We start from the raw sequence: 25660 nt of genomic DNA on the forward strand, positions 1-25660 counted from the left end.
AGCAAACATATCTTAACTAAAACCTATGTTAAAAAGCTTGTACACCATATCTGAGCAGTTTAGAGCTAAAAACAATCATTTTACTGTATTCTGTTAAACAAACATATATATTCTCAGGTAGCGCCATCACAGTTATATTGATATTTTTCTCATATCAATTCGGACATTACCTAACATTTATGATATTCTGTAAACAGCCATACACAAAGCCGGATACTGTTATTATCTTCATGTTTCTCCTAGAGAACGCTAAGCATGTCGAACGTTTGATAACACAAGATCAGAATATACCAGATTTAAAAAAGAACAATACTGTTTTTTTCCTTTTCATTGGTTACAGCATTTCCCAACATGATGGTAACCTTACATTCAACTCACAGGCAACATTTGTACATCATTAAATGACGGATCGTTAGATTTAAACATAACTCACCTATGCAAAAGCATCTGGGTGAACGAGGATATATTCAAATTGTATCCTATTTGGGGTCTAATTTATCTTCATTTTTAAACTCCCAAACTATTAGTGGATATAAATAAATAAATACAGCCTGTTAGTAAATCGTCCTTCATATTGATATGAACGGTTTAACATCTCATACATTTAGGTCATTGGCTGTTACCTGAAAAACGGTTATTATCGGCTCAGAACGTGCTGTTTCATAACAATGTATTTGTATCTTTATTAAGGTGCCCTTGTTCTGCTCCTATTTAGAGAAAATACCAGTATCTTATTATCTGTTCTTAGTGCGAACTTTCGTGGCTTCATCTCGCGCCCGGATTACAGATAATTACCTTAATACTCTCTTCTCTCCGATATCTTTTCAAAGTCCCTTCTGTTTTTTATGCATTACTATTTCACCATGTTATTCTACAGAAAGGGAAACAGTAACTGTTTTGCTCTTATTTCGGTTTGTACCAGCGGATGAGATATTATGAAATTGTGCGAGCTCTCACCTGTTAGGTGGGACTTTAATTAATTTATGATTCTCTTGCATCCGGGTATTTAGCGCTCACGGCTGCATGTTCATAAAATACAAAGAGACAAGTTTTCCCAAAGTTATTGTTAAGTTGCTTCAATGGACTAAACATTATTTTTGAAAAAATCTTTTTTGGTATTCATTAAAATCACCCGTCTCAGTTAGGCCTATTTAACTATATCCATTCAGGTTTCTCCAGGTTGTTTATCAAATTAAAAAAAGCGATCGCTCAGACGCAAGAAACATCCCGGGGAAGTCTGCCAGGTTACTGCATGAGGTACGTTTAGAATCTGGCGCATTGTTGGTTATATCCGTGATGTAAACACTGTAGCCCTAAAGGCTTTATATAACTTTTGAAATGAAGTCGGGTAGTAGAGAGAGACAAATAAAATGCCGCTTGATAAAACTGTGAGGTTTATAAATTAACATCTGTGGGAGAAACCCGAATGGATATAGTTAAATAAGCCTAACTGAACCGCGACTGAGACGGGTGATTTTAATGAATACCAAAAAACATTTTTTCAAAAATAATGTTTAGTCCATTGAAGCAACTTAACAATAACTTTGGGAAAACTTGTCTCTTTGTATTTTATGAACATGCAGCCGTGTGCGCTAAATACCCGGATGCAAGAGAATCATAAATGAATTAAAGTCCCACCTAACAGGTGAGAGCTCACACAATTTCATAATATCTCATCCGCTGGTACAAACCGAAATAAGAGCTAAACAGTTACTGTTTCCCTTTCTGTAGAATAACATGGTGAAATCGTAATGCATAAAAAACAGAAGGGACTTTGAAAAGATATCGGAGAGAAGAGAGTATTAAGGTAATTATCTGTAATCCGGGCGCGAGATGAAGCCACGAAAGTTCGCACTAAGAACAGATAATAAGATACTGTTATTTTCTCTAAATAGGAGCAGAACAAGGGCACCTTAATAAAGATACAAATACATTGTTATGAAACAGCGCGTTCTGAGCCGATAATAAGCGTTTTTCAGGTAACAGCCAATGACCTAAATGTATGAGATGTTAAACCGTTCATATCAATATGAAGGACGATTTACTAACAGGCTGTATTTATTTATTTATATCCACTAATAGTTTGGGAGTTTAAAAATGAAGATAAATTAGACCCCAAATAGGATACAATTTGAATATATCCTCGTTCACCCAGATGCTTTTGCATAGGTGAGTTATGTTTAAATCTAACGATCCGTCATTTAATGATGTACAAATGTTGCCTGTGAGTTGAATGTAAGGTTACCATCATGTTGGGAAATGCTGTAACCAATGAAAAGGAAAAAAACAGTATTGTTCTTTTTTAAATCTGGTATATTCTGATCTTGTGTTATCAAACGTTCGACATGCTTAGCGTTCTCTAGGAGAAACATGAAGATAATAACAGTATCCGGCTTTGTGTATGGCTGTTTACAGAATATCATAAATGTTAGGTAAATGTCCGAATTGATATGAGAAAAATATCAATATAACTGTGATGGCGCTACCTGAGAATATATATGTTTTTTTAACAGAATACAGTAAAATGATTGTTTTTAGCTCTAAACTGCTCAGATATGGTGTACAAGCTTTTTAACATAGGTTTTAGTTAAGATATGTTTGCTAATAGTAATATTTTATATACATTAGGTGAAATATCGCAATTTGGAGAAATTAAAAAATACTGTCCTGAGGAAGGAGGCCACAATCATCAAGGGTCTCCGAAACGCGTTGACGCATTAAAAAAGGTTTAAATTTGGAGTTGTCAACCAATAGTTGGGTATAAGAAATGGAAAACTTCCCAATGTTGCCAACAAAGTGTCCGAATTAACAAATACCAAGACAAAGTTTACTGTTTTGGCTTATATTTCTCCCAGTCCACATTAGGTGGTTTTAACATGTATTGTGTAAGGTTTTAATGAAATTGTATATCGATTTATGTTTTTTATGGAAAATAAAATTGTATATTTAGTATGATAATTGTTTTTTGTTTTTCGTTGTTGAGCATTTCCCAAACTAGTTGACAATATATAATTGAGTGAGAGTCCTTGACTGAGTGAAGTGAGTGTTTGAATTGATAATTACTTTTACCTCCCAAAAGGAAAACTTTGTTTTACCTAACAGTTAAAAAACAAAGACAAATAATATGTTTAGATACTTATACTAAACATGGATACATATGAACATTTGTAGAAAAGAACTATAAACATGCATGCATACATCAAACAGTGGACGGTGGGATTGAAATCATGAGAGGCTTACCTTATTGAAATTGGTGTCTCCGTACTGCTTGACCACAGTTGCATCTGTCTTGTGTGTCTCATGATGGCAGTAGTGTTTCGTGAAGATGTGCCTGCTGGACTATGTTGCTGATCTTCAGATGTATTGAAGTGGCACAGCAGGAAACAGAGCTGTGGAAGTAGCGACAGCTCTTGCGGAATGGGCTTTAACCTCATCTTGCAATTACTTTCCAGCCTGTCAGTGGCAAAAGTGAATGGTGGATGCTGATCTCCTGTGCAGATCTGACATGTTCTGTTTAAAAAGAACTTGAGGCATCTCTTGATATCCAGAGAATGTAAAGACCTTTCTGCAACTCTCGTCGGATTTGGGAAGAAGGTGTGAAGTACAATGGGCTCATTTAAATGGAAGTCCGAAGGTACCTTGGGGATAAATCTGGGACTGCTGCCAGAATTACCTTGTTGGACTTGAACTGAATGAAAGGCTCCTTTATGGTAAAAGCTTGAATGTCGCTTCCCCTTTTAGCAGACATAAGGGCCAGTAGAAGTGTAAATGTAAATGTAAATGTACATGTATTTATATAGCGCAAATCACCCACATCGCAGGCATCTATGCGCTTGCTTAGGGAACCCGTCCTGGTAGTCCCCTGTGAGATAACCCCGGCAGGGTCTCCACAAGGTGAAAGCCAGGCATCCCGCCGCGAGGGGCCGTTGTGGAGATTAAGCAAGCTATTGCCCAGAGTCGCAGAGTGTGAACCCGTGAGTCGAGTAGGCACCGGGGCGAGAATTATCGAGTCCGTGGAATTATTGAGCCCAACCCCCGTCGAGGCGGGGAATTGAACCCTGGTCCAGGGCCGATCTCAGCTTCCGGGTCTGCCGCCTCTAACCCCTGAGCCACACTTCTCCACTGTGTTTTGCACATAAGGTATTTCATTTCAGATCTGTTAATTGGCTCGAATGGGGCTTTCATAAGTTGGCCTAGAACGATGTTGAGGAACCATGATGGTGTGGTCTTCTCACTAGGGGAAATATCCTCAAAAGACCTTTGAATAAGTGCAGCGATGTCAGGTTGGGATGATGGCCCTGGCCCTGGTTCCTGGTGAGCAACATTGGTATTGGTTTGAGTTGAATGTGAGGTTGTTTGGACAGGAGGAGAAGTTCCATGGACCAGACCTGTCTGGGCCAGTGTGGGGTAATGAGGAGAGCTCCCCATGGTTCTCGATTCTATTACAGGACCGGAGGCTTCGTATTATGCTTCTCTTTCTTTTAATGCTACACACAGCAGCCAATGAAATTAGTATCATGTATCAAAAAAACTACATTTCCCATGATGCAAAACACCACATCACATCCTGTAATAGCCCATAAGAGCCAGTCAATACTGGATATCCTCCTCCAGTTAAGTGCCTTTATTTGATACTTAATGGTTATGCTGATGTATGGGATGTATACTGCATGAGCGTTATTTCACGCGTTGTCGCGTTGCTAATTGCTGTGCTTGTACTGTGTTATTGTTTTTGACATGTTCTGTTTCCAGCAGCTTTATTCTGTGGCATTCGGCCGACCGCGACACCCCGCTGTTAACGTGGGTGTACGCACGTCTTGCCGATGCGTCCTTGCGGGGCCCCGGGGTTAATGAGCAGCGCGAGCATCACGCACAGGGTTTCCTCGACCGCGTCTCTCTCGCTAGGCGAGAGGGGAGCGTGACACTCCTTCTGCGGCATTTCCCCGTTTGATTTACCCGCGCAGCGTGTCTATTACATACAGCGGCCGCTGCGGGCCGATTACAAAGGTTTAACATCACCAGTACCGATCCGCCAACGGCGGGGGTAATATTTATATATTTTGGAGCGCGGAGGCCCCCCTCATTGGCCGGAAGCACTCGGAGCATTTACTTTCACTTTTAGTAGGTTTCGATGTGCGTAGCCCAATTGGGCTGGTTTTTAGTAGGATTGGGCTACGCACATCGCTACTGCCTGTTTTTTACAGGTTTTCTGGCCATTCCATTTCGGAGTCTTTGCTGAGCAGAACCCCCACGCTTGGCTGGCTGCAAACACGCTGGGCCTGGAGGGAGCACACCTCCTGTGTATTATTTTCACTGCTCTTGGCTCCATTTCACGCCCTGAGGGCTGCAAAAACTTGGCTACAGCTTTGGCTGAGGCGCTAGGTACCTGGTGATTGGTTTGTGCTGTGGGTTGGCTCCCCCATTTACTCCTCTCAATATTTATTATTGGTTACCTCATGAGCAGGTTCATCTATAAATTTGTCACCACCATGGAGGATTGGGTTACCTATGAGGAGGATGATGTTTATGACGAGGAAGTGGTTAACCCTTCATTGAGGATAATATTGTTGAGGCCCTGGAAGCCTCCGTCCAGGATTCCGTCAACAAGGCCCTGGAGAAGACAGTTCCAGGAACTGTTCAAGCATTGGCAACTGCTTTAAAACCTATCACTAAGCAGTTGGAGAAATTTGATAAGCATCATGGGTTCACTTCGCCTACAGCCCCTAAGGACAATGCATCTTCTGGTTCTCAGGCTGACTCCTGGCCCCAGTCCTATGCCTTGTCCTCAATGCCTGTCCCTGATCCCAGTAAGGCCAAGGTTCCGGACACGGATACTGACACTGACACAACCTCCACTGACACCCCTGACAAGTCTCCTCCCAGGAAGAAATCTAAGAAGTCCAAGAATGGGCCCTTGGCGGATGGCAATTTATTCGCTGAGCGTTTTGTGAAGGACGTGGCTAAGTACTTGGGTACCTTCACGACTCTCGACAAAGCCCAGTCGGGAATAAAGAGAGCCTTTCAGGCTGGTGTTTTTAACGGGGCCAGACGAGGCCGGGGACGCTCGTTTGGCCGCCAGTCTTTCCAAGGCTCACAGAGAGGCGACTTTGGCCGGGGTGGAGGCGATTGGGATTCCACCTGTGGGGGAACGTTCTACCCTACCAGGCAGCGCGTCAACAAGTGACTTTTCTACAGGGGAGCCGACCATGGTGGCTTCCAGGCCACAGAATCTTCAGGTGAGTGCTTCAGACACTTCCTCACTCCCTTTGGGGGGTCGTATTCATTACTTCTTCGAAAAATTGGGCTCAATTGTCTCAGGATGCTTGGATTTTAGAAACAATTCAGGGTTTTCATCTAAATTTCTTTCCGGTCCCCGTTCAGGACAGGCGTCCCCGGCAGCTGTCTTTTTCCCAAACAGAATGCGTTTTCATAGATTCAGAAATAGAAGAATTGCTGCAGAAACATGTGATAGCACGTTGCAACGAGGGCCCTCACGGTTTCTGCAGCAATATTTTTCTGGTTCAGAAGAAGGGCGGAGGTTACAAGTTGGTACTCAATTTGAAAGATTTCTATCACTACATGGTTTACAAACACTTCAAGATGGAAGGTATCCATCTCTAGGCGGATCTTCTGAAACAGGGGAACTGGATGGTCCATCTGGATCTGAAGGATGCCTACATATCTGTTCCGATTTTTCCTCCACATCGGAAGCTTCTGCAATTCCAGTGTAGAGACCGATGGTACGAATATTTGGTTCTTTCTTTTGGTCTTTCCTCGGCTACGTGGTGTTTCACCAAGGTGTTGAAACCAGTGGTTGCCTACCTCAGAGAGCAGGGGATTCGCATTATAGTGTATTTAGACGATTTACTGATCATGCAACAGACGCAGGAGATGGCAGCACAACATCTGCGCATGACCATTGCTACGCTGCAAGATCTCGGGTTTGTGGTCAACTAAACCAAATCCGTACTGTCTCCGTCACAAATAATAGATTTTCTGGGGTTTGTCATAGATTGTCACGCGGCTCAGTTGAGCCTTCCCTGTTCCAAATTGCGCGACATACAGAAGGAACTACGTGCTCTGTTGTCCAAACAAACAGTCTCACTGAGAGCCATTGCAGGATAGTGGGTCTCCTGGCGTCATCTACTCAGGCGGTCTTCATGGGCCCCCTTCATTATCGGCCCTTCAGAGATTGAAGATTCAACACCTACAGAAGGGTCTCTCGAAAATTGACCTGGTTCCTCTGTCCTGGGAGGTCCACCAGGAGCTTTAGTGGTGGCTCAGTCACGTGGAAGCATGGAACGGTCGGGCCATTTTCGGCTCCCTTCCAGAGGTTGTCATAGAGTCCGGCGCCAGCCGTTGGGGCTGGGGGGGCGCGTTGCAGAAATATTTCCACAGGAGGACGGTGGTCCCTTCAAGAACTAGACCTCCATATCAACTGCCTAGAGCTGCTCGCCGGCTCATTCGCGATCAAGACTCTATCACCCAAGAAAGTCTCATGTTGCATCCTTTTAAGGATGGACAACATCTCGGCAGTCCGCTACATCAACAAACTGGGAGGCACAAGATCCTCCATGTTAGTAGAAATAGCGAAGAACTTCTGGCACTATTGCCCAAGTCACCAGATATCGGTTATAGCCGAATACATTCTGGGCCAGTCGAACGTGGTGGCAGACTGGCATTCATGACACCTGAAGGACTACAGTGACTGGCAACTCCAGCCGCAGGTAGTTCATTGGTTACAAGTGATTTGGGGAACATGCCAGATCGGCCTCTTTGCGTCCAGGTTGAATCGGCAGATGTCTCATTTCTTCAGTTGGAAACCGGATCCCTTAGCTCTGGCAAAGGACGCTTTCACTCAGGACTGGTCTCAGTCTCTGAATTATGCCTTTCCCCCGTTCATATTGATCCCTCAAGTGTATTCACAGATAATGCGACAGAGGGCGGAAGTGATCTTAGTGACTCCCCCTTGGAAGTCGCAGCCCTGGTTTCTGAGTCTTCTGGAGGTGAGTTGCGACCTTCCCAGGAAGATTTTCGGAGTCCCTGATGATGCTCCAGGGCCCTCATGGAGAGACGTGCCTGATGGTAATGTCGGGGCGTCTGTCCCTGATGGCCTGAAGACATTCCGGCAACGTTGGCAAATGCCAGGATTTTCAGAGCAAGCTTCAGCCTTTATCAATCAAGCTTGGGCTCCTTCCACTAGAAAGAGATCCACTTAAGCCTGGAAAGGCTGGGTTCGTTGGTGCGTAGAACAACATGTGGATCCCGTGGGGGCGGGATTACCCTGCTTTGTGAACTTCCTTTTCCTGAAAGCTTCGGAAGGTTTGGCGTATCATTCCATTATTAATTTCCGTTCCGTGATCTCGGCAGGTCATTCTCAAATTGAAGGTAAACCTGTAGGTATGCATCCGCTTGTTTGCAAGCTTCTGAAAGGTATTAGGGTAGTGAATCCGCCCAAACCTAAATATACTTCATTATGGGATGTCTCTCTCATTCTTTCCCTGTTCAATCTTTGGCCCCAAAATGATTTGTTGACTCTCAGCCAAGTTAGCTATGCTGCTATGTCTGGCGGCATGTAGAAGATCATCGAATGTCAAGGCCTTGGACATTACAGGTAGAGTATATACTCCAGAAGGAGTCTCTTCTAATATTACTACCAGGACCAAGACAATGTCTAGAAGTGTTGATTATCATGCTTTTCCAAGTAATGTTAAGCTTTGTGTGGTGCAATGCCTTAAGGCCTATGAGGAAAGTACGAGGTCTATTCGGCCTCCAGGTGTAACACAATTATTGCTTGCTTTGCAGAAGTCATTCAAATTTGTTACTGAGGCTACTATAGCCAGATGACTGAAATATGTTATGCTGGAGGCGGGTATTGATACCTTAGTTCGGGGCGCCATGGCTTCTAAGAGCTGTATGTTAGGGTCTACTGTTCAAGACATTATGCATTCTGCTGATTGGTCTTCAGAATCTACTTTCAAACTGTTTATTACAAACCGGTGGGTGATATTTCCTCTGTAGTGTTTTAACAGCGTTAAACTAGCATAATACGAAGCCTTCGGTCCTGTAATAGAATAAAAAATTAGCTAGCTATCGCACCAAGAATTTTCAATTCTTTTAAGGACACGGAGGCGAGGATTATCCCACCCGGTTATATTACATCTATTGAACTAAATTGGCCCACCCATGATTTGATGGTCTGTTTAAGCAGAATTTACGGGCTTTATTTCTCATTCTTCCAGGTTCTGAAAAGAAGATGGACTAAATACGTTTCTGGTTGAAGAAGTTTCATTCCAGTTGGCTGTTCTTCCACGTTGGAGGATGTTTCTGTTGGACTTTTAGTTATTTATGGACTTATTGTTCGAAGCAAAGAAAGAGGAGGATATCCGGTATTGACTGGCTCTTATGGGCTATTACAAGATGTGATGTGGTGTTTTGCATCATGGGAAATGTAGTTTTTTTGATACATAATACTAATTTCATTGGCTGCTGTGTGTAGCATTAAAAGAAAGAGAAGCATATTCCTCGCCTCCGTGTTCTTAATAGAATTGAAAATTCTTGGCGCGATAGCTAGCTAATTTTTTATTCATCTTCATGAGAAATCATGGAATGAGAGGGATCGGGGGAAAAACATAATCATAGATTCCTGAACATCTCATCGAAACACATTTCCCCTCGACCCCTCTTGGTGATGCCAACTTACAAAGTACTGGCATTTCTTGTTCTCCTTCATGGCAAATAGGTCTAGCATTCGTTTGCCCCAAAGATGGAATAGGTTGTGCAGAATGTGCTGGTCAAGTTCCCACTTGTGGCCGGCGATGTTGGTCCTGCTTAATGAGCCTGCGAGGATGTTGGATACTCCTGGAACATGTTCTGCTTTGAATGTTATGTGGTGCTGGAGTGCCAGGTCCAAATGTGCAGTGCCTGAACAGATAGTGCTAGTGAGCGTGTTACTCCCTGCTTATTATTATTATTATTATTATTGCATTTATTGAGCGCACAGCTACCCGAAGGTTTCCCGGCGCTTGCCTTGGGAACCCGTCCTGGCTTTTCCCTGTGAGATAGCCCCTACAGGGCATCCCCAAGGTGAAAGCCAGGCATCCCGCCACAGGGGGCCGTTGTGGAGATTAAGCAAGCTTAATGCCCAGAGTTGCAGAGTGAGAACCCATGATTAGAGCAGGCACCGAAGCGAGAATTATCGAGTCCGTGGACATTTGAGCTCAAGACCCTGCCGCGTCGGGAATTGAACCCTGGTCCCGGGTCTGACCTCAGCTTCCGGGTCTGCCTGCTCTACACCGTGAGCCACACTTCTCCACAAGTAGAACATGCTGGTGGTATTGTCCATTCAAATGAGAACTGAGGAGTGTGTAATCTTGAGGAGAAAAGCTTTGAATGCCAAAGCAATGGCTTTCAGCTCCAGAAGATTTATGTGTGGATTGTTCTGCTCTGGTCGCCCTTTTCGGCTGATGGTCAGGTCTTGGAGGTGACCACCCCATCCTTTCAGAGATGCATCTGTTGTGATAGTAGAATCTGGAATTAATGCCAGAAATGAAAAGGCCTTGAAAAGATTGGATGTCTGTGCCCATCAGCCCATCTTTTTGGACATGTGAGGGGTGATTTGAACAATGTCCTCGAACAAGCCTTTGGCTTGAAACCATTGTTTGTCCAAGTCTTCTTGGAGCTGTCTCGTGTATAGATGGCAATTGGGAATGATGTGAATGCATGAAGAAAGCATTCCTAGTAGAGATTTGTACATCCAGAAAGAAACTGACTTTTTGCTGGCTAATATTTTTGCTAGATGCTGAATATTTAGATGTCTGTCCTTTGACGCAAAGGCCTTGTTATGATCGGTGTCTACGAATGCCCCTAAGAATGTTATACTTTGGGTGGGATTCAAATGAGATTTTTGATAGTTGACTGAAAGGAGTAGACCGTGAAAGAGTATGAAGCAGGTAAACGTGGCCTTGGCAATTTGGTGATGTGCCCTTGTCCACTTGTCTAAGTATGGAAATAACTTTACTTCCCGCTGTCTGAGATAAGCAGCTACCGGTGCTAAGGCCTTTGTGAAGATACACAGAGCCAATTTTAGTCCGAAGAGAAGGCCGGTAAACTGGTAGTGTGTGCTGGCTACCTTGAACGTCAGAAAGTTGCAGATTTTCTGGTGGATTGGTACATGAACGTTAGTTTCCTGAAGATCCAAGGCCATCCTATGATCTCCAGAATTGAGAAGGTGAAGAATTTCCTGGAGTGTTACCATGTGGAAAGATTGTTTTTTCAGAATCGTGTGCAATTTGCGAAGGTTCAAAATAGGGCACCATTCTTACTGCTTGCGAATCAGGAAGAAATAAGAATAGAATCCCATTTCTCTCTGACATTTTGAGGCAACTTCTATTGCTCCCTTCTGTAACATTATGGATAGTTCGCTGAGCAGTTGTTTGAGGTGCGGAGCGAGTGGTCCCTTTGGCGGACTGTTTGGAAGTGCATTGATGAGCTCCAGAGTATGACCCTGTGCAATGACATTGAGGACTCATTTATCCGATGTTATGAGGGACCATTGATGGAGATGATGGGAAATGCGGCCCACTAATTGAGTAGGTGAGTAGGGAGGGGCAGCTAGCACTATAAAAGGGTCACTGTTTTCTGCTGGAATTCCTTCCACGGGTCGAAAATTTGCCTCTATTGGTATGTTTGTACGGTGCAGCCAATTGTTGCCTGTAAGGTTGTTACGGTTGATTCTGGTATTGCAGATGATACTGAGGTTGACCGGGCAAGTATTGGCTTCTATAGGGTTGAAAACCTCCTCTATGTGAGTAATTCCAGCTGCCTCTGGCTCCTCGACAGCTCTGTTTCCTATACTGTAACGTTCTGAGAGACCAAGCAGTGTCTATCAGCTTTGATGGACTGAAGCACCTCATCCACTTGTTTACTGAATTAAGATTCCCTGTTGAAGGGTAAACCTAAAATTTGACTTTGTACCTCAAGACAGAAAGAGGAACCGCTGTCTTTGCAAGCTGCCTGAAACCTGTGGTTGAGATATCGATAGCACAATCTATAATCTTAGCTGAAATGTTCTCTCCCTCTTGTAGAATCTTACAAATTTACCTTAGTGTCCTCAGGTAACAGGTCGATGTAGGTAGAAAGGTTTGACCAAATTTGGTGGTTGTAATGGCCCTGTATTGCCAGAGAGTTAGCAGCTCTTACTGTTGTGGCTGCTATAGAGGTAAATCTCTTGCAGATGTTATCAAGCTTACGACCATCCTTGTTGGGAGGTGCTGAAACTGGATTGGATGAATTTTTGAAGCGACGTTGGGCTGCCTGGGAAATCACTGAATCCAGTTTTTGTTGGCCAGTCATACATGCTGGAAAGTCCTCAGGGGCTTCATATTTCTTATCCTCTCTGGGAATGACTGTTGAGACTGACCTTTTCATTATCTTTAATCCTTCCTGCCAAGTGTAATCAATCTTAGGGATCAACCAATGAGACTTTTTGTAGGCTCTTGAAAATCATAATGGACACAATCCAATTGTTTGGAAAATAGTGGAGGGCCATACTTAATGGCAGCTCTATCCATCAAACTGTGGAACCCGCCAATATCCTCTGGAGGGGATTCTGAGGCTGGTGGCCGTGGAGGGGATGGAATTGGTACCAAATAATCATCTCACTCATTAGGGCGTGATGCGGTGTCCCTTATTTCACCTTCCTCTCTCTCCTCGTCTGTGGAAAGTTGATCCTCAGCAGGAGGGTCAGCTATGAAAGAAGGCACCGGAGGAGATGGAGTAGAAGAAGCTGTGAGTGGCCTTGATTGTGGTGTAAGTGGAATTCGGGGTGGAGGAGAAGACAGTGGAGTGGATGGCTGCTGTGCTGTGGCTCCCCCTGCTGGTTGAGGGAACCTACTATAATGGTCTTGCAGCATATGTTGTAGGTTGCTGACTTAAGACAGGGGCATTTGGATAGACTGGTTCTGGCGGACGTGCTGCGTGAATATACCTGCTGATATTGCTCAGCTTGTTCGCCCCCAGTGTAATGGCATTCCTCGTAGTATTGGTCCTCCTCATCGTCATCCTGGCACTTTCCATCAAGCTCGGATGGACTGTGAGCTACACTGAAACAATCGTCATCTTCTGAATCTTCATCGAAGAGATGTGCAGGTGGAAGTAAGGAGACCTTAGATGGCAAGGTGTGGGTTGGAAAGATCTCCTTCCTAGGAGTGATGAATATCAGCGGTAGAAATTACGTGTTTGTGGATGACACAAGTCTTATTGCAGCTGACTTGTCCGTCAACGACTCACTTGTCGGCGAATCCTGCATCAAGTGCCCTCTTCTGGACATGTCCAACGTCGACTGGTCTGTATTGGATGGGTCCTTTGTCGAAGGGTTCTTCGTCGATGGGTTCTTCGTCGCTGGGTCCTTCATCACCGAACGTTTCGTCAAGTGTGATACTGTTGTCCTCGATGAGTCCTTCGTCGTTGAGTCCTTCAAGGGCAAATTCTTCTCCGCTGGGTGCTTCACTGAGGGATTAATAGAAGACTGTAGTTTTGCCGATGCTATCTTCATCGCTAGGCTGACTGAACGGGTTGCAAGCGATGACGATTGTGAAGACAGCTTGTTTTTAAGTATCTTAGCCGTTATCAAAGTTGTCATCAACAACAAAGTTGATGAAAGAATGATGGGTGAAGCCACTGAAGTAAATGTCACTGTTGGCATTGTACTCATCGTCGAATCCATCGACGACGATGAGGTGACCGCTGACACTGATACAGAGGAGATTTTGAAGTTTGCGAGGGGGTGAGCGCCCTTCACAAGATCTGTGCCTTTTTTTGGGTGTTACTGTTTTTGAAGACCCCTCGCTGTCCTTATCTGAAAGAGGGTATTCTTCAGTTTTAAGTGTCCGGAGCCACAACAACAATCTACCTTCCCCTATCTTTGAGCCTTTTTGGGGAAACGGTGGTGCAAATTTTGCAATACCTCACCTTATGCTCCGAATGAAGACAATATAAACACTGCTTATGTGAGTCATCAATTTGGAGTCGTTTTTCCCACAGGTGTCTCAGGATCTAAAAAATCCTTTTTTAGGTTGGTCTGACATGATGTAGTTAAGAAGAGAAATATTCTTACAAATTGTGGAAAATGATGAAAACTGAGCAGAGACTCCCATCACATGATATGCGGTAAAAAAATCGGAGAAACATAGCCTCTCTTGGGTTTCTTCTACAGGGTACCGTACCCTGATTGGCTAAAGGTTGGCATTTAGTTATTTTTTTTAAAAAGAGCATAGGTATGACCAAAGGTTCAGTGCTATTCCTATTATACTGTTGCACATTGCTTTGTTATGATACCGTTGGACTCCCACTTCGACGACGGGGAATGATTCAAGGATGTGAATCTATAAAGAGATACCAATAATGGTGAATTCTAAAGAACAAGTTACTTACCTTCGGTAACGCTTTTTCTGGTAGATACAGTATCTGCCTGTGGATTCCTCACCTTGTGAATATCCCCTTGTGTCAGCAACATTCGGAAATTATTTTTTTTATAGCTTCGCGGCGACGGGGACGACGTCATAGATGCACGGCATCGACGCTGGTGTCCCTCCTTAAACCAGGCCGAGATGGCATGCTCCTTGGATCATATAGGCCATTGGCGCTGCTGAACACAGACTATAAGATCTTGGCGTCGACCCTAGCCAGACGCCTGGCAGCCCTAGTGCCTGCCTTGGTGCACGCTGACCAGAACGGCTTTGTGCCTGCTAGGTGTACCTCCCACAATATACGGAGGCTGTTCCGCGTGCAGACCTACGCAGTGCGGGAGTGGCCGCGTTCGGGTTGCCTGGTTCTAGACCTTGAAAAGGCATTTAATTCGGTCGAATGGCCTTACTTGCTATCAGTGTTGCGCAAATTCGAATTAGGAGACAACTATATTGAGCTGGTCGGACTGCTCTATGACCGCGCAGAAGTACGATTCCACACCGGCAAATTGATGTCTGACTCCATCAGAGTCCGACGCGGCACCAGACAGGGCTGCCCACTATCCCCACTACTATTCTCACTGGCAATAGAGCCCCTTTCCAAGGTATTGCGCGCCAGAGGCACACACTGGGGCATCCCAATGGCAGAAGGCGTGCACATAGTGTCGCTATATGCGGATGACCTACTCTTGTATATCAAAGACCTCACCCTCATACCGCCGGAGCTGTCAGAAATCTTCCGATCCTTCGAGTCCATGTCAGGCCTTAAAGTCAACTGGGCCAAATCGGGGGCATATGCATTCGCTCCGGATACTCCTGACCCCGAGATCGCAATCCACGGCAAGCGGCTACCATGGCACCACACCACGTTCAAGTATCTAGGCATATACATATACAGAACACCCCCGGACATCCTAGATGGCAACCTGACGCGCGCCATAACGTCCATAAGATCCCAGATCTCCTTTTGGAAAACGCTCCCACTCAATGTGCCGAGTAGAGTGACATTGACGAAAATGATCGTCTTGCCCAGACTCCTATATTATTTTGCTAATATCCCAACATATGTCCAGGTCCGCACTTTCAAAGAGCTGGACACCATGATCCGGGACCTGATCTGGAATACTGGAAGGCCCAGAGTGGCCCTGCGCAAACTTTACACCCCGGTCAGCGACGGAGGCCTCGCAGTGCCGAATCTAGAACTTTATTATCTAGCAGCACAATTACAGTGGGTAACAGCCTGGCTCGCGCCTAGGAACCTAGAGGATACAGCAACGGCCACAGATATGCTGTCTCATACACAAATACATTCCCTCTTCCACCCCCTGGCGCCCACGAGGAGCACATCACAACTACATGCAGCCGTAGCTGTCACCTGCTACGCCAGGAGCTTAAAACTAACTAAACACACAAAACCATACGCCCCCGCGTTACCACTCCTGGGCACCCCCAAAGCCTCATCTGTCGTCACGGAAGCAGCACTGGCACACTGGACACGCACAGGAGTGGACACCATGGCAGACCTATATGCCGATGGCGCACTGATACCTTTCGGGACACTGGCCGATGACACTGGTCTTCCAGCGGGGCAGTTCTTACAGCATACCTCCATAGTCATGGCATACACGCAACGATGGGGGAGCATCGCGGAGGAACCACCCACACACCAACTGATACAGCACCTACACGTCATGGGGAACGGTACACATGTGGTGCACTGGCTGACCCAAGCACTGCTGTCACACACGCAACATACCCTGCAGCCGCTGCGAGACAAATGGGCGGATGACAGGGGGAGGGACTGGACAGATGGAGAGTGGACGATGATATTATCGGGCCCCAAGAACATCCCACGAAATGCGCGCTTTAAGCTGATCCAGTTCTACATACTACATCGTGCGTATCTCTCGCCAGATAAAATTAACCTGTACTTCCCGGGCGCCACAGCTGGCTGCCCGAGATGTACACTGGAGGGCGCGGACCTACTGCATATGCTATGGCGATGCCCACAACTTCAGACATATTGGCAGACAGTGCGGCCAGCATTGGAGCGCTGCACCGCCATGCAGGTACCACACACATGGGAAGCATGCATACTGGGCATATACAAGCGGACCAAGCATAATAAAGTCCCCTCTCGTTTCTGGGACCTTGGCCTCCTCAGGCCAAACAGCTGATCACGAAACACTGGAAACGACCCACCCCACCCCTAGCAGATCACTGGTGCACCTCCCTGGACAATTGGGCGAAGGCAGAAAGCATCACCCTACACAATGAGGAAACCGCGGGATTGCGGAAGTTCCCGATCGCAACATTGTGAGACGAGATGCTGGGCTCCTTCCACCAACCACATGACGCCACTGATGCACCTACCGACGATGCCCAACCGTGCTCGCCACAGTGATGCCACACCTAACTTCCCGAGCACACAACACACCTCCTGCCACCGGCCCTCGGCCCTCCCCGACACCCAGAGATAACCTGCAGTCACTACCAAAGGGCAACCATGAACCCGCAATGCACTGGCAGATCCTTGCTCCGGACCACACACCACACCCTCACATTAGATGACCACACCCCCCTCTTAGGTCTCCTTTAGGTTTTGTTTCTATCCCTTGTTGTTCACTTTTTGATGTCATCTTGATTACTGCACTGACACGGCTGGAACACTTGTATTGCATCGTTGTTAAGCTGTATACAGCGCTGTACTACTGCAAATTGTGATACGTCCCACAACTACGACAGACATCCTTGAGATGTAGACAAATGCATGATGTAACAATACAGTTGTCTTTTATCCTGTGAAATCAATAAAAGATATATTTAAAAAAAAAATAGATGCACGGCATCGCACGCGACTCCGCTGACGTCACCGACACTACAATAGGCCCACGCCGGCGTGATGACGTCAGTTCCGCCCTTTTTTCCGTGCCTTCGAGGCACACGGACGGACCAACGACAGTAGAAATATACACAGTATACACAGTACACAAATGTCAAAGTGACACACACATTGTAAAACAAATGCAATAAAACATTTGAAATAAACAACTCCTTGATAATAAAGTAGATACATCACAGTAACTCTGGTATAGAAGAGTGGACAACGGGGAGGCAGGTGGGTCAGTGAGGAATCCACAGGCAGATACTGTATCTTCCAGAAAAAGCGTTACCAAAGGTAAGTAACTTGTTCTTCTGATAGATACATCTGCCAGTGGATTCCTCACCTTGTGAATAGAGTCCCACAGCAGTCCCCACTCCCGGAGGAGGGTGTTCACTCTCCTATACCAGAAAATCCTGGAGGACAGAGCACGCAAAGTGACCTTCCTCCTCACCTCGGCATCTAAGCAGTAAAGCTTCGCGAAAGTGTGGAGGGAGGTCCAAGTTGCGGCCCTACAAATATCCTCTACAGGTACACCCCTAGACAAAGCACAAGTTGACGACTTTGCTCTTGTAGAATGAGCTCTTATACCCTTTGGAGGTTCATTACCGGCCAAAGAGTAGCAGATCTTTATACAGAGAATGATCCATCTTGAAAGAGTGCACGTGTGCACTGCTCTTCCTTTCTTGCAGCCACCAAATCCAATGAAGAGCTGGTCATCCACTCAATAGTCTCTAGTCCTATCAAGATAAAAGTCACCGCCCTCTTGGGGTCCAGACGGTGTAGTCTCTCCTCCTCCTTGGAAGGGTGAGGGGGAGGATAAAAGGTAGGAAGGGTAATAGATTGTCCTAGATGGAAGATTGTTACCACCTTAGGGAGAAAAGCAGCCCTGGTCCTAAGAACCATTCGTTCAGCATGAATGGTTAAGAATGGGGGCTTGGAACTAAGAGCTTGAAGCTCACTTACCCTCCTTGCCGAGGTGATCGCAACCAGGAAGACCGTCTTAAAAGACAAAAGCCTCGTGGGACACTTGTGTAAGGGTTCGAAGGGATAACCCATCAAGTAGGTTAAAACAAGATTTAAATCCCATTGAGGCACAATAAAGGGAGTAGGAGGGAACTTATTTGTGAGGCCCTTCAAAAACCTTAAAACCACAGGAGACTTGAAGACAGACGGCTGATCCGGCAAACAGAGAAATGCCGACAATGCCGAAAGATAACCCTTCACTGTGGCAACAGCAAAACCCTGCAGAGCTAAAGAAAGAGCAAACTGTAAAATATCACACAAACGAGCCTTCAAAGGGTCAACAGACTTCTCCCCACACCAAGAGACAAATTTAGACCATCTATATGAATAAATGGATTTAGTGGAGTCACGTCTAGCCGAAAGAATGACATCCACCACATCGTGTGGGAGAGAAAAGGAATTCAGGTTGCCCCGTTCAATCTCCAGGCATGAAGGTGTAATGTCTGGAGGTGGGGGTGTAGAACCTGCCCCTCCATCTGGGAGAGGGGATCTGCCCTGAACCGGAGACGGAGCAGCGGCGAGAGGAGAGGTGGAGAAGATCCGTGTACCACACCCTTCTTGGCCAATCCGGGGCGATCAGAATAACTTGGGCCCGGTCTTGGCGAATCATCCTTAGAACCCGAGGAATCAAAGGTATGGGAGGAAACACATAAAGGAGTTGACTTCCCCAACTCAACTGAAACGTTTCCTCCAAGGCTCCTTGCATCGGATACTGGAGACTGGAGAATGACGGGCAGTGAGCATTCTCGCGAGTGGTAAACAGGTCCACCTGAGGAGTTCCTCACGTCCGAAAAACATGACAAACCACCTCCGGGTGAAGCCTCCACTTGTGGTTGGCCGAAAACTGCCGACTGAGACTGTCTGCACGCACGTTCAGAACTCCGGCCAGATGATTTGCCATCAGACAAATTTGATGGTCCTGAACCCAGGACCAGAGGTGCAGAGCCTCTCTGCAGAGACACTGCGACCCCACTCCTCCCTGCTTGTTGACATACCACATCGTGGTCGTATTGTCCGTCAGGACTTGAACTGACCGACCGCGAAGGGAAGGGAGGAAGGCCTTGAGCGCCAAATGAATCGCCCGTAACTCTAGAAGGTTGATGTGAAGCAACCTTTCCTCTGGAGACCAAAGACCTTTGACCTCCGGATCCCCCAGATGAGCACCCCACCCTAGAGTGGATGCATCTGTAATCACTGTGGCCACCGGGGGAGGCAGATGAAAAGGCTTTCCCTGAGACAGATTGCCTTCCACGCCCCACCAAGATAGATCCGCCGCAGTTTCTCTGGAGATCCTCACAGACTCCCTGAGATCTCCGTTGTGTTGATACCACTGCCTGCAGAGGCACCACTGGAGCGCCCTCATGTGCCAGCGTGCATGGTTGACCAACAGAATGCAAGAAGCCATCAGACCGAGCAGGCGAAGGACCTTCAGGACTGGAGCGACTGCTCCATTGTGAAATAAAGGAATCATTTCCTGTATGTCGCGAATCCTTTGAGGAGGAGGGAATGCACGACATACAGTTGTGTCCAGTACAGCACCTATGAACAGGTTGCGCTGGGAGGGCATCAGGTGAGACTTGGGTACATTTATTGAAAAACCCAACCGGTACAACAACTGAGTTGTCTTCTGCAGATGCTGGAGCACTCTCTCTTACGACTCTGCTTTGATCAGCCAGTCGTCCAAATTTGGGAATACTGAAATCCGCGACCTTCTGAGATGTACAGCCACCACCGCCATCACCTTGGTGAAGACTCGAGGCGCAGTAGTAATTCCAAAAGGAAGGAGCGCAAACTGATAATGTTGCGATCCCACCGTAAAACGGAGATACTTCCTGTGCGACTTCAGGATTGGGATGTGAAAATACGCATCCTGCAAGTTGAGCGACACCATCCAGTCTTCTTCCAGCAGCGCCTGAAGAACCTGCGCAAGGGTGAGCATCTTGAACTTCTCTTGTTTCAGATAAAGATTCAAGATCCTAAGATCCAGGATTGGACGAAGTCTGCCATCCTTCTTGGGAATCAGGAAATACCGGGAGTAGCATCCCTGACCCCTTTCCTGCTCTGGCACCACCTCTATCGCACTCTTTCTTAAAAGTGTCTGCACTTCCTCCTGCAGAAGTAAGAGGTGTTTCTCCGTGCAAAAACCTTGGCAAGGAGGGTAATTGGGAGGAAATTCCCGAAAGGGAAGAGCATACCCATTTTCTACGAGATTGAGAACCCAAAGATCTGATGTAACCGATTCCCAATCCTGTAGAAAGTGGATAAGCCGACCTCCCACCGGACTCGCATGATCCTGAATGGCGGATCTAGGGCTGCTTTTCTGAGGCTGGGGGGTTGGAAGAAGTGGAAGAGGAGGAGGCCTGGCGACCTCTTGGACGAGCTCTTTATTTTCCTCTGTACGACTTGTACAAGGGATTCTGCTACTGCTGCTGCTGCTGCTGTTGACCTTGCCGATAGTTGCGAAAGGAAGAGCGACCAAATCCTCTGAATCTTCTGGTAGAAGAACCCCTGGTCTGAAGCCCTAAAGATTTGACAGTAGCCCTACTGTCCTTAAATCTTTCTAACGCCGTATCAGCTTTCTTACCAAAGAGTCCAGCACCATCAAACGGCAAATCTTACAAAGCAGCCTGAACATCCGCTGAAAAGTCCGAAGATTTCAGCCAAGCTGATCTTCTTGTGGCAACCGCAGTACCCATGATGCGTGCCACAGAATCCGCACTGTCTAGTCCACTTTGTATCACCTGACGAGCAGCTGCCTGCGCATCCGTTAGTACTTCTTCAAAATCTTTTCTGCTGTCATCAGGGATCTTAGGTGCCAGAAGACGCAGTGTATCCATGAGAGCATGTACATATCTCCCCATAAGGCAAGTGCCATTGGTTGACTTTAATGCCATACTCGCAGAAGAAAAGGTCTTTTTAGCAACCTGATCTTGCTTCTTTGCATCCTTATCTCCAGGCACTTGAGGAAATGCACTCACAGTCTTTTTGGAACAGGTTGCCTGGATTACTAAACTTTCAGGTGAAGGATGAGAAGTCAGAAAAGCAGGGTCTTCTGGTGCGACCCTGTACCTTCTTGCCACACTCCAGGAAACTGCTGGTGCTGTAAGTGGCTTTTTCCAAACTTCCATAATAGGCTCCGTTAAAGCCTCATTAAAGGGGAGTAACGGTTCCACCACAGAACTGGGTGAATGCAGAACCTCAGTTAGTAGATTAGATTTAAATTCTACTGTAGGAAGAGTCAAATTCAAAAGTTCAGCTGCCTTCCTCATAACCATGTGATAAGGCTGAACGTCTTTTGAAGGGGCATCAGATACAGAAGGTAGCTCCCACTCGGGAGAAAACTCCAGGCCACTAGCCTCCGCCAGTTTATCGAAACTGTCATCCTCAAGCTCACCTTCTTCCATTTCAGCTTGAGCTTCTGTATATCTCTGCTCTTCTATGAGGCGCTGAGCGTCCCTCCTGGACCTTTCCTTCACACGCCACGCCGTCCGATCCACCAACGACTCCGACGGAGCCGGAACCGACGTTGGTATCAAATCCGATGGCAAAGTGGCTTGGCCCTGAGGCCGACTCAGAGCAGACGACGTTGGTATCGGCGTCGATGGCCTCGGCGGAGCCGGGTATTGCCACGGAGGTGTCTGAGCCGGCATGAATGGCAAAAATTGAGCCAGAGCATAGGAGTGTGGAATTCATAAATTGAAGGCTATTGGACCCATGGGACCCGAAGGCGCACCAGAGGGGTACCATGCCCTTGAAAATACACCTTACATAGCGTTCAAAAACGCTGATGGATCCTGGCCCGGGGCCGAAAATGGTGGCTGAAGACCCTCGGGCTGGCTTTGAGGTGGTTCCGAATTCGGCTCTTCCAAAGGCGCAGAATTCTCACCAACCAGAACTTCCTCCTCATCCTCACGGGCCGGGGATGACGCCGGAGATTGAACCGGAGACGGAGCCGGAACCTGCGACTCCGAAGGCGAAGCCTCACCTTCGGGATCCAAGTCCTCCTCCCGAGGCACCACCTTCGAACGTACCTTCTTAGGTGACTTCGACCTCGAGTCCGAATCCCTACCGGAGTGACTTCGGGACTCGTGTCTTCTTTTCTTATGCTTCTTCCTTGACTTTCGAAGCGTGGTCAGATGGTGACTTCGAAGACGACTCTTCTCGAGGCCTTGATCTCGACGCCGATCTCGACCTCGACCTCGCCCTTCTCGAACGAGACCTCGAAGACTTTTTTCCTTTGTCACCTCTCAACTTCGCCACCAGAAGTTTGGTCTCTCTCTCTCGCAGAGCCTTTGGGTTCATCTTCCGACATGAAGAACATTCTTCAACATCATGATCTGAACTCAGACACCAGATGCAATCTTCGTGTGGGTCCGTGATTGACATCATTTTCCCACACTCTCTGCAAGGCTTAAAGCCGGTCTTCTTTGTCGACATTGTGAAGGAAACAAGGAAACATAAAAGCGAAGAAAATAGCAACAAAGTTACTAAGAGGCTACAGAGATTCCCCGAAACCGCTAGCATCGACGACGCGGAAAAAAAGGAACTAACATCATCACGCCGGCGTGGGCCTATTGTAGTGTCGGTGACGTCAGCGTAGTCGCGTGCGATGCCGTGCCTCTATGACGTCGTCCACGTCCACGTCGGTGCAAAGCTACAAAAAGAATTTCCGAATGTTGCTGACGCAAGGGGATATTCACAAAGTGAGGAATCCACTGGCAGATGTATCTATCAGAAACCTGTTTACGCATTGCACCTGAAAAGCTAGGATTATTGCAAGATTACCAGGTTTAATCTACAAAAGTTTAGAAAATTCCAGAAAGATGTAAACAAGAAAAAGTGTGAGGTATTAAACCATGTCTCTATGACTTTGCATATGAATTGGGTCCCCTGGGTTTGCACATTCAGCAGCAAGAGGAGTTTCAAGATTTACAGTTGTGGAATCTTGTACCCATCTGCCAGACAAAGAGAGAAGCCAATATATGGTAGTGGCATGAATCTATACAGCAATCCATATTAAATTATGAAGCCCCACTGTAATCATGAAACCCCAAATAATGCTGTTTAACGAGAAACAACATCACACTATTTGAACACAATTCACTTCTGCATTCAAGTTGAAAAGGTTGGAAGGAGAGATTTTCGTGCTAGCACTAACAGATTAGCAGTGTCTGTATTTTTCTGCTGAGGCTGGCAGGTACCTGGGTAAGGCACAAGGCCATTGGAGTATATTGTCTCTAGAGCAGGATGTCCGTTGGGAAAAGGCATCACCCCGGTAAACCCATTTGTCAACGGTGCCACGAGTCCAGGGACCGATGCTGTGCCGATGACTGGAGGCGAATGTAAACCTGTGGATAAATGAAGACGTACAGAGGTGATAGCCATAACAGGAATGCAGGTTAATCAATCAATGCAGAAATACTCATCATATCTCAAGGTCAAATTCAACATTACAGGAAAAAAAGGATAACAATGTCATTCTAGTAGGAACCCCATTGCTTCACCGTAAGCACCCTATGTGATGATTCCTAGAGGAAGACAATCCAGAAATGAACCCCCAAATTCCGCTGTTAGATTGTAAACACTTGTGACTCGGGTGAATCCAAAATCTTTGTAGTCCAGTGCCCATGCTGCATTGAAGTCCAGACCCTAGCGGAAGCTGCTATGTAAAGAGCAGCGACGAAGAACAGAGAGTGATCGGCATCAGGTCAGTCGGCCAGGTTATGTTACTATTTGCTGTATTGCAGTGATCTATCACCCTACGAGATCGACTGGCACTACATGAATCGGTGTTGTAGTGTTAATCTTAAAACACGCATAGAATGGATCTTCCTTTAAAGTGGACTTCTTAAAATCTGAGCATGCTGTAGAATGTCTGAGCTAAGTTTACTCAGGGGGAGGGATCTATGTCTTGACTTTTCCAGAGTCCTCTTCCTGTTTTCTGTCACTCTTGGTCGTTTCCCCGTTCCTTCCAATCCCCAAGTGCCCTATTCCAGGATTCTGGTCCTACCTTCCCTGTACTTTTGCCCTCTCTGTGCGTTCTGTGGCTTTCAAATAACTTTTTTGTGTCTTATTAAAAGCTCTTCCAGCTGTCACTGACAGATCACTTTTCAAGGAGCATATCAAAGGTTATATACACTCCACCTGAGTACACCCAATCATTATTTCTATAATCCAGTTTTGGCATGTATCACCGAATGAAATATAGCAGAAAAAGTATTTTCATAACATAGTACAAGACCCAAAGAGGTTTTTTGTCCAATTTCCCGAAATTCAGCTTCAAAGAAGTACTTCAATCACACTTTTCAATCAGGTCTTGTGTGTTTTATTTCAAATAACATGTATGTTGACACAGCAGCAGCCAACGCGCGTTTCGCCCACATGGCTTTTTCAAGGATCAAAAACGAATAGTTTATCAGAAATTGTGGTTATGACTGCCAGAATAAAGTTTGGTAAATTGTAGCAACGTTTTTTTCTAAAAAAATCTTTTTTCCCATATAGAAGCACAGGTTTAATTTTCTCAGTTGAGACGTGGTTGAGAATAAATGCAGGACAGTCACCCACGCACTGGTCACTAGCCGACTGGACTATGGAAACGCCCTCTACGCCGGAACCACAACCAAATTACAGAAAAAACTTCAACGCATCCAAAACGCATCTGCCAGACTCATATTAGACATCCCTCGCCAAGCTCACATTACCGGCCACCTGAAAGACCTCCACTGGCTTCCCGTCAACAAGAGAATAACGTTCCGCCTCCTCACCCACGCTCACAAGGCCCTCTACAAACTAGGACCCGAATGCCTTAACACACGACTGTCCTTCTACACACCCACCCGACAACTAAGATCCTCCAACCAAGCGCTTGCCGCAGTTCCGCGCATCCACAGATCCACCATGGGAGGAAGATCCTTCTCCTACCTGGCGGCCAAGCCCTGGAACTCTCTCCCCACTCACCTCCGCCTCACACAGAACCACATTTCCTTCAGAAAGGAACTTAAAACCTGGCTATTCGATAAATAAAACACCCCTTCACACAAGCGCCTTGAGACCCTATGGGTGAGTAGTGCGCTATACAAATTACTGAACTTGAACTTGAACTTGACGGATGGGTATGTGGAAATACGCATCTTTGAGGTCTAATGTTGCTAGGAAATCTCCTTGCTGTAGCAGCGAGAGCACTTGTTGTAATGTGATCATATGGAAGTGCTCCGATAGTATATATTGATTTAGGGGTCTGAGGTCCAATATTGGTCTGAGGGAACCGTCCTTCTTTGGAATAAGGAAG

At 46.3% G+C, this 25660-nt stretch overlaps 1 protein-coding gene across 3 annotated transcripts in view; it reads right to left on the minus strand.

The window, feature by feature from the left end:
- Positions 1-25660, minus strand: part of CELF5 (CUGBP Elav-like family member 5) — a 545089-nt gene that overhangs the window by 92436 nt on the left and 426993 nt on the right. For all 3 annotated transcript variants that reach the window (XM_086946757.1, XM_086946756.1, XM_086946755.1), the window contains one exon: positions 23574-23720. In XM_086946757.1, the coding sequence (XP_086802883.1) occupies positions 23574-23720 (147 nt within the window). The remainder of the gene's footprint in view (positions 1-23573; positions 23721-25660) is intronic.

Source organism: Lissotriton vulgaris, chromosome 12 (genome assembly GCF_964263255.1).
Source record: "Lissotriton vulgaris chromosome 12, aLisVul1.2, whole genome shotgun sequence".
In the NCBI taxonomy this organism is placed as follows: domain Eukaryota; kingdom Metazoa; phylum Chordata; class Amphibia; order Caudata; family Salamandridae; genus Lissotriton; species Lissotriton vulgaris.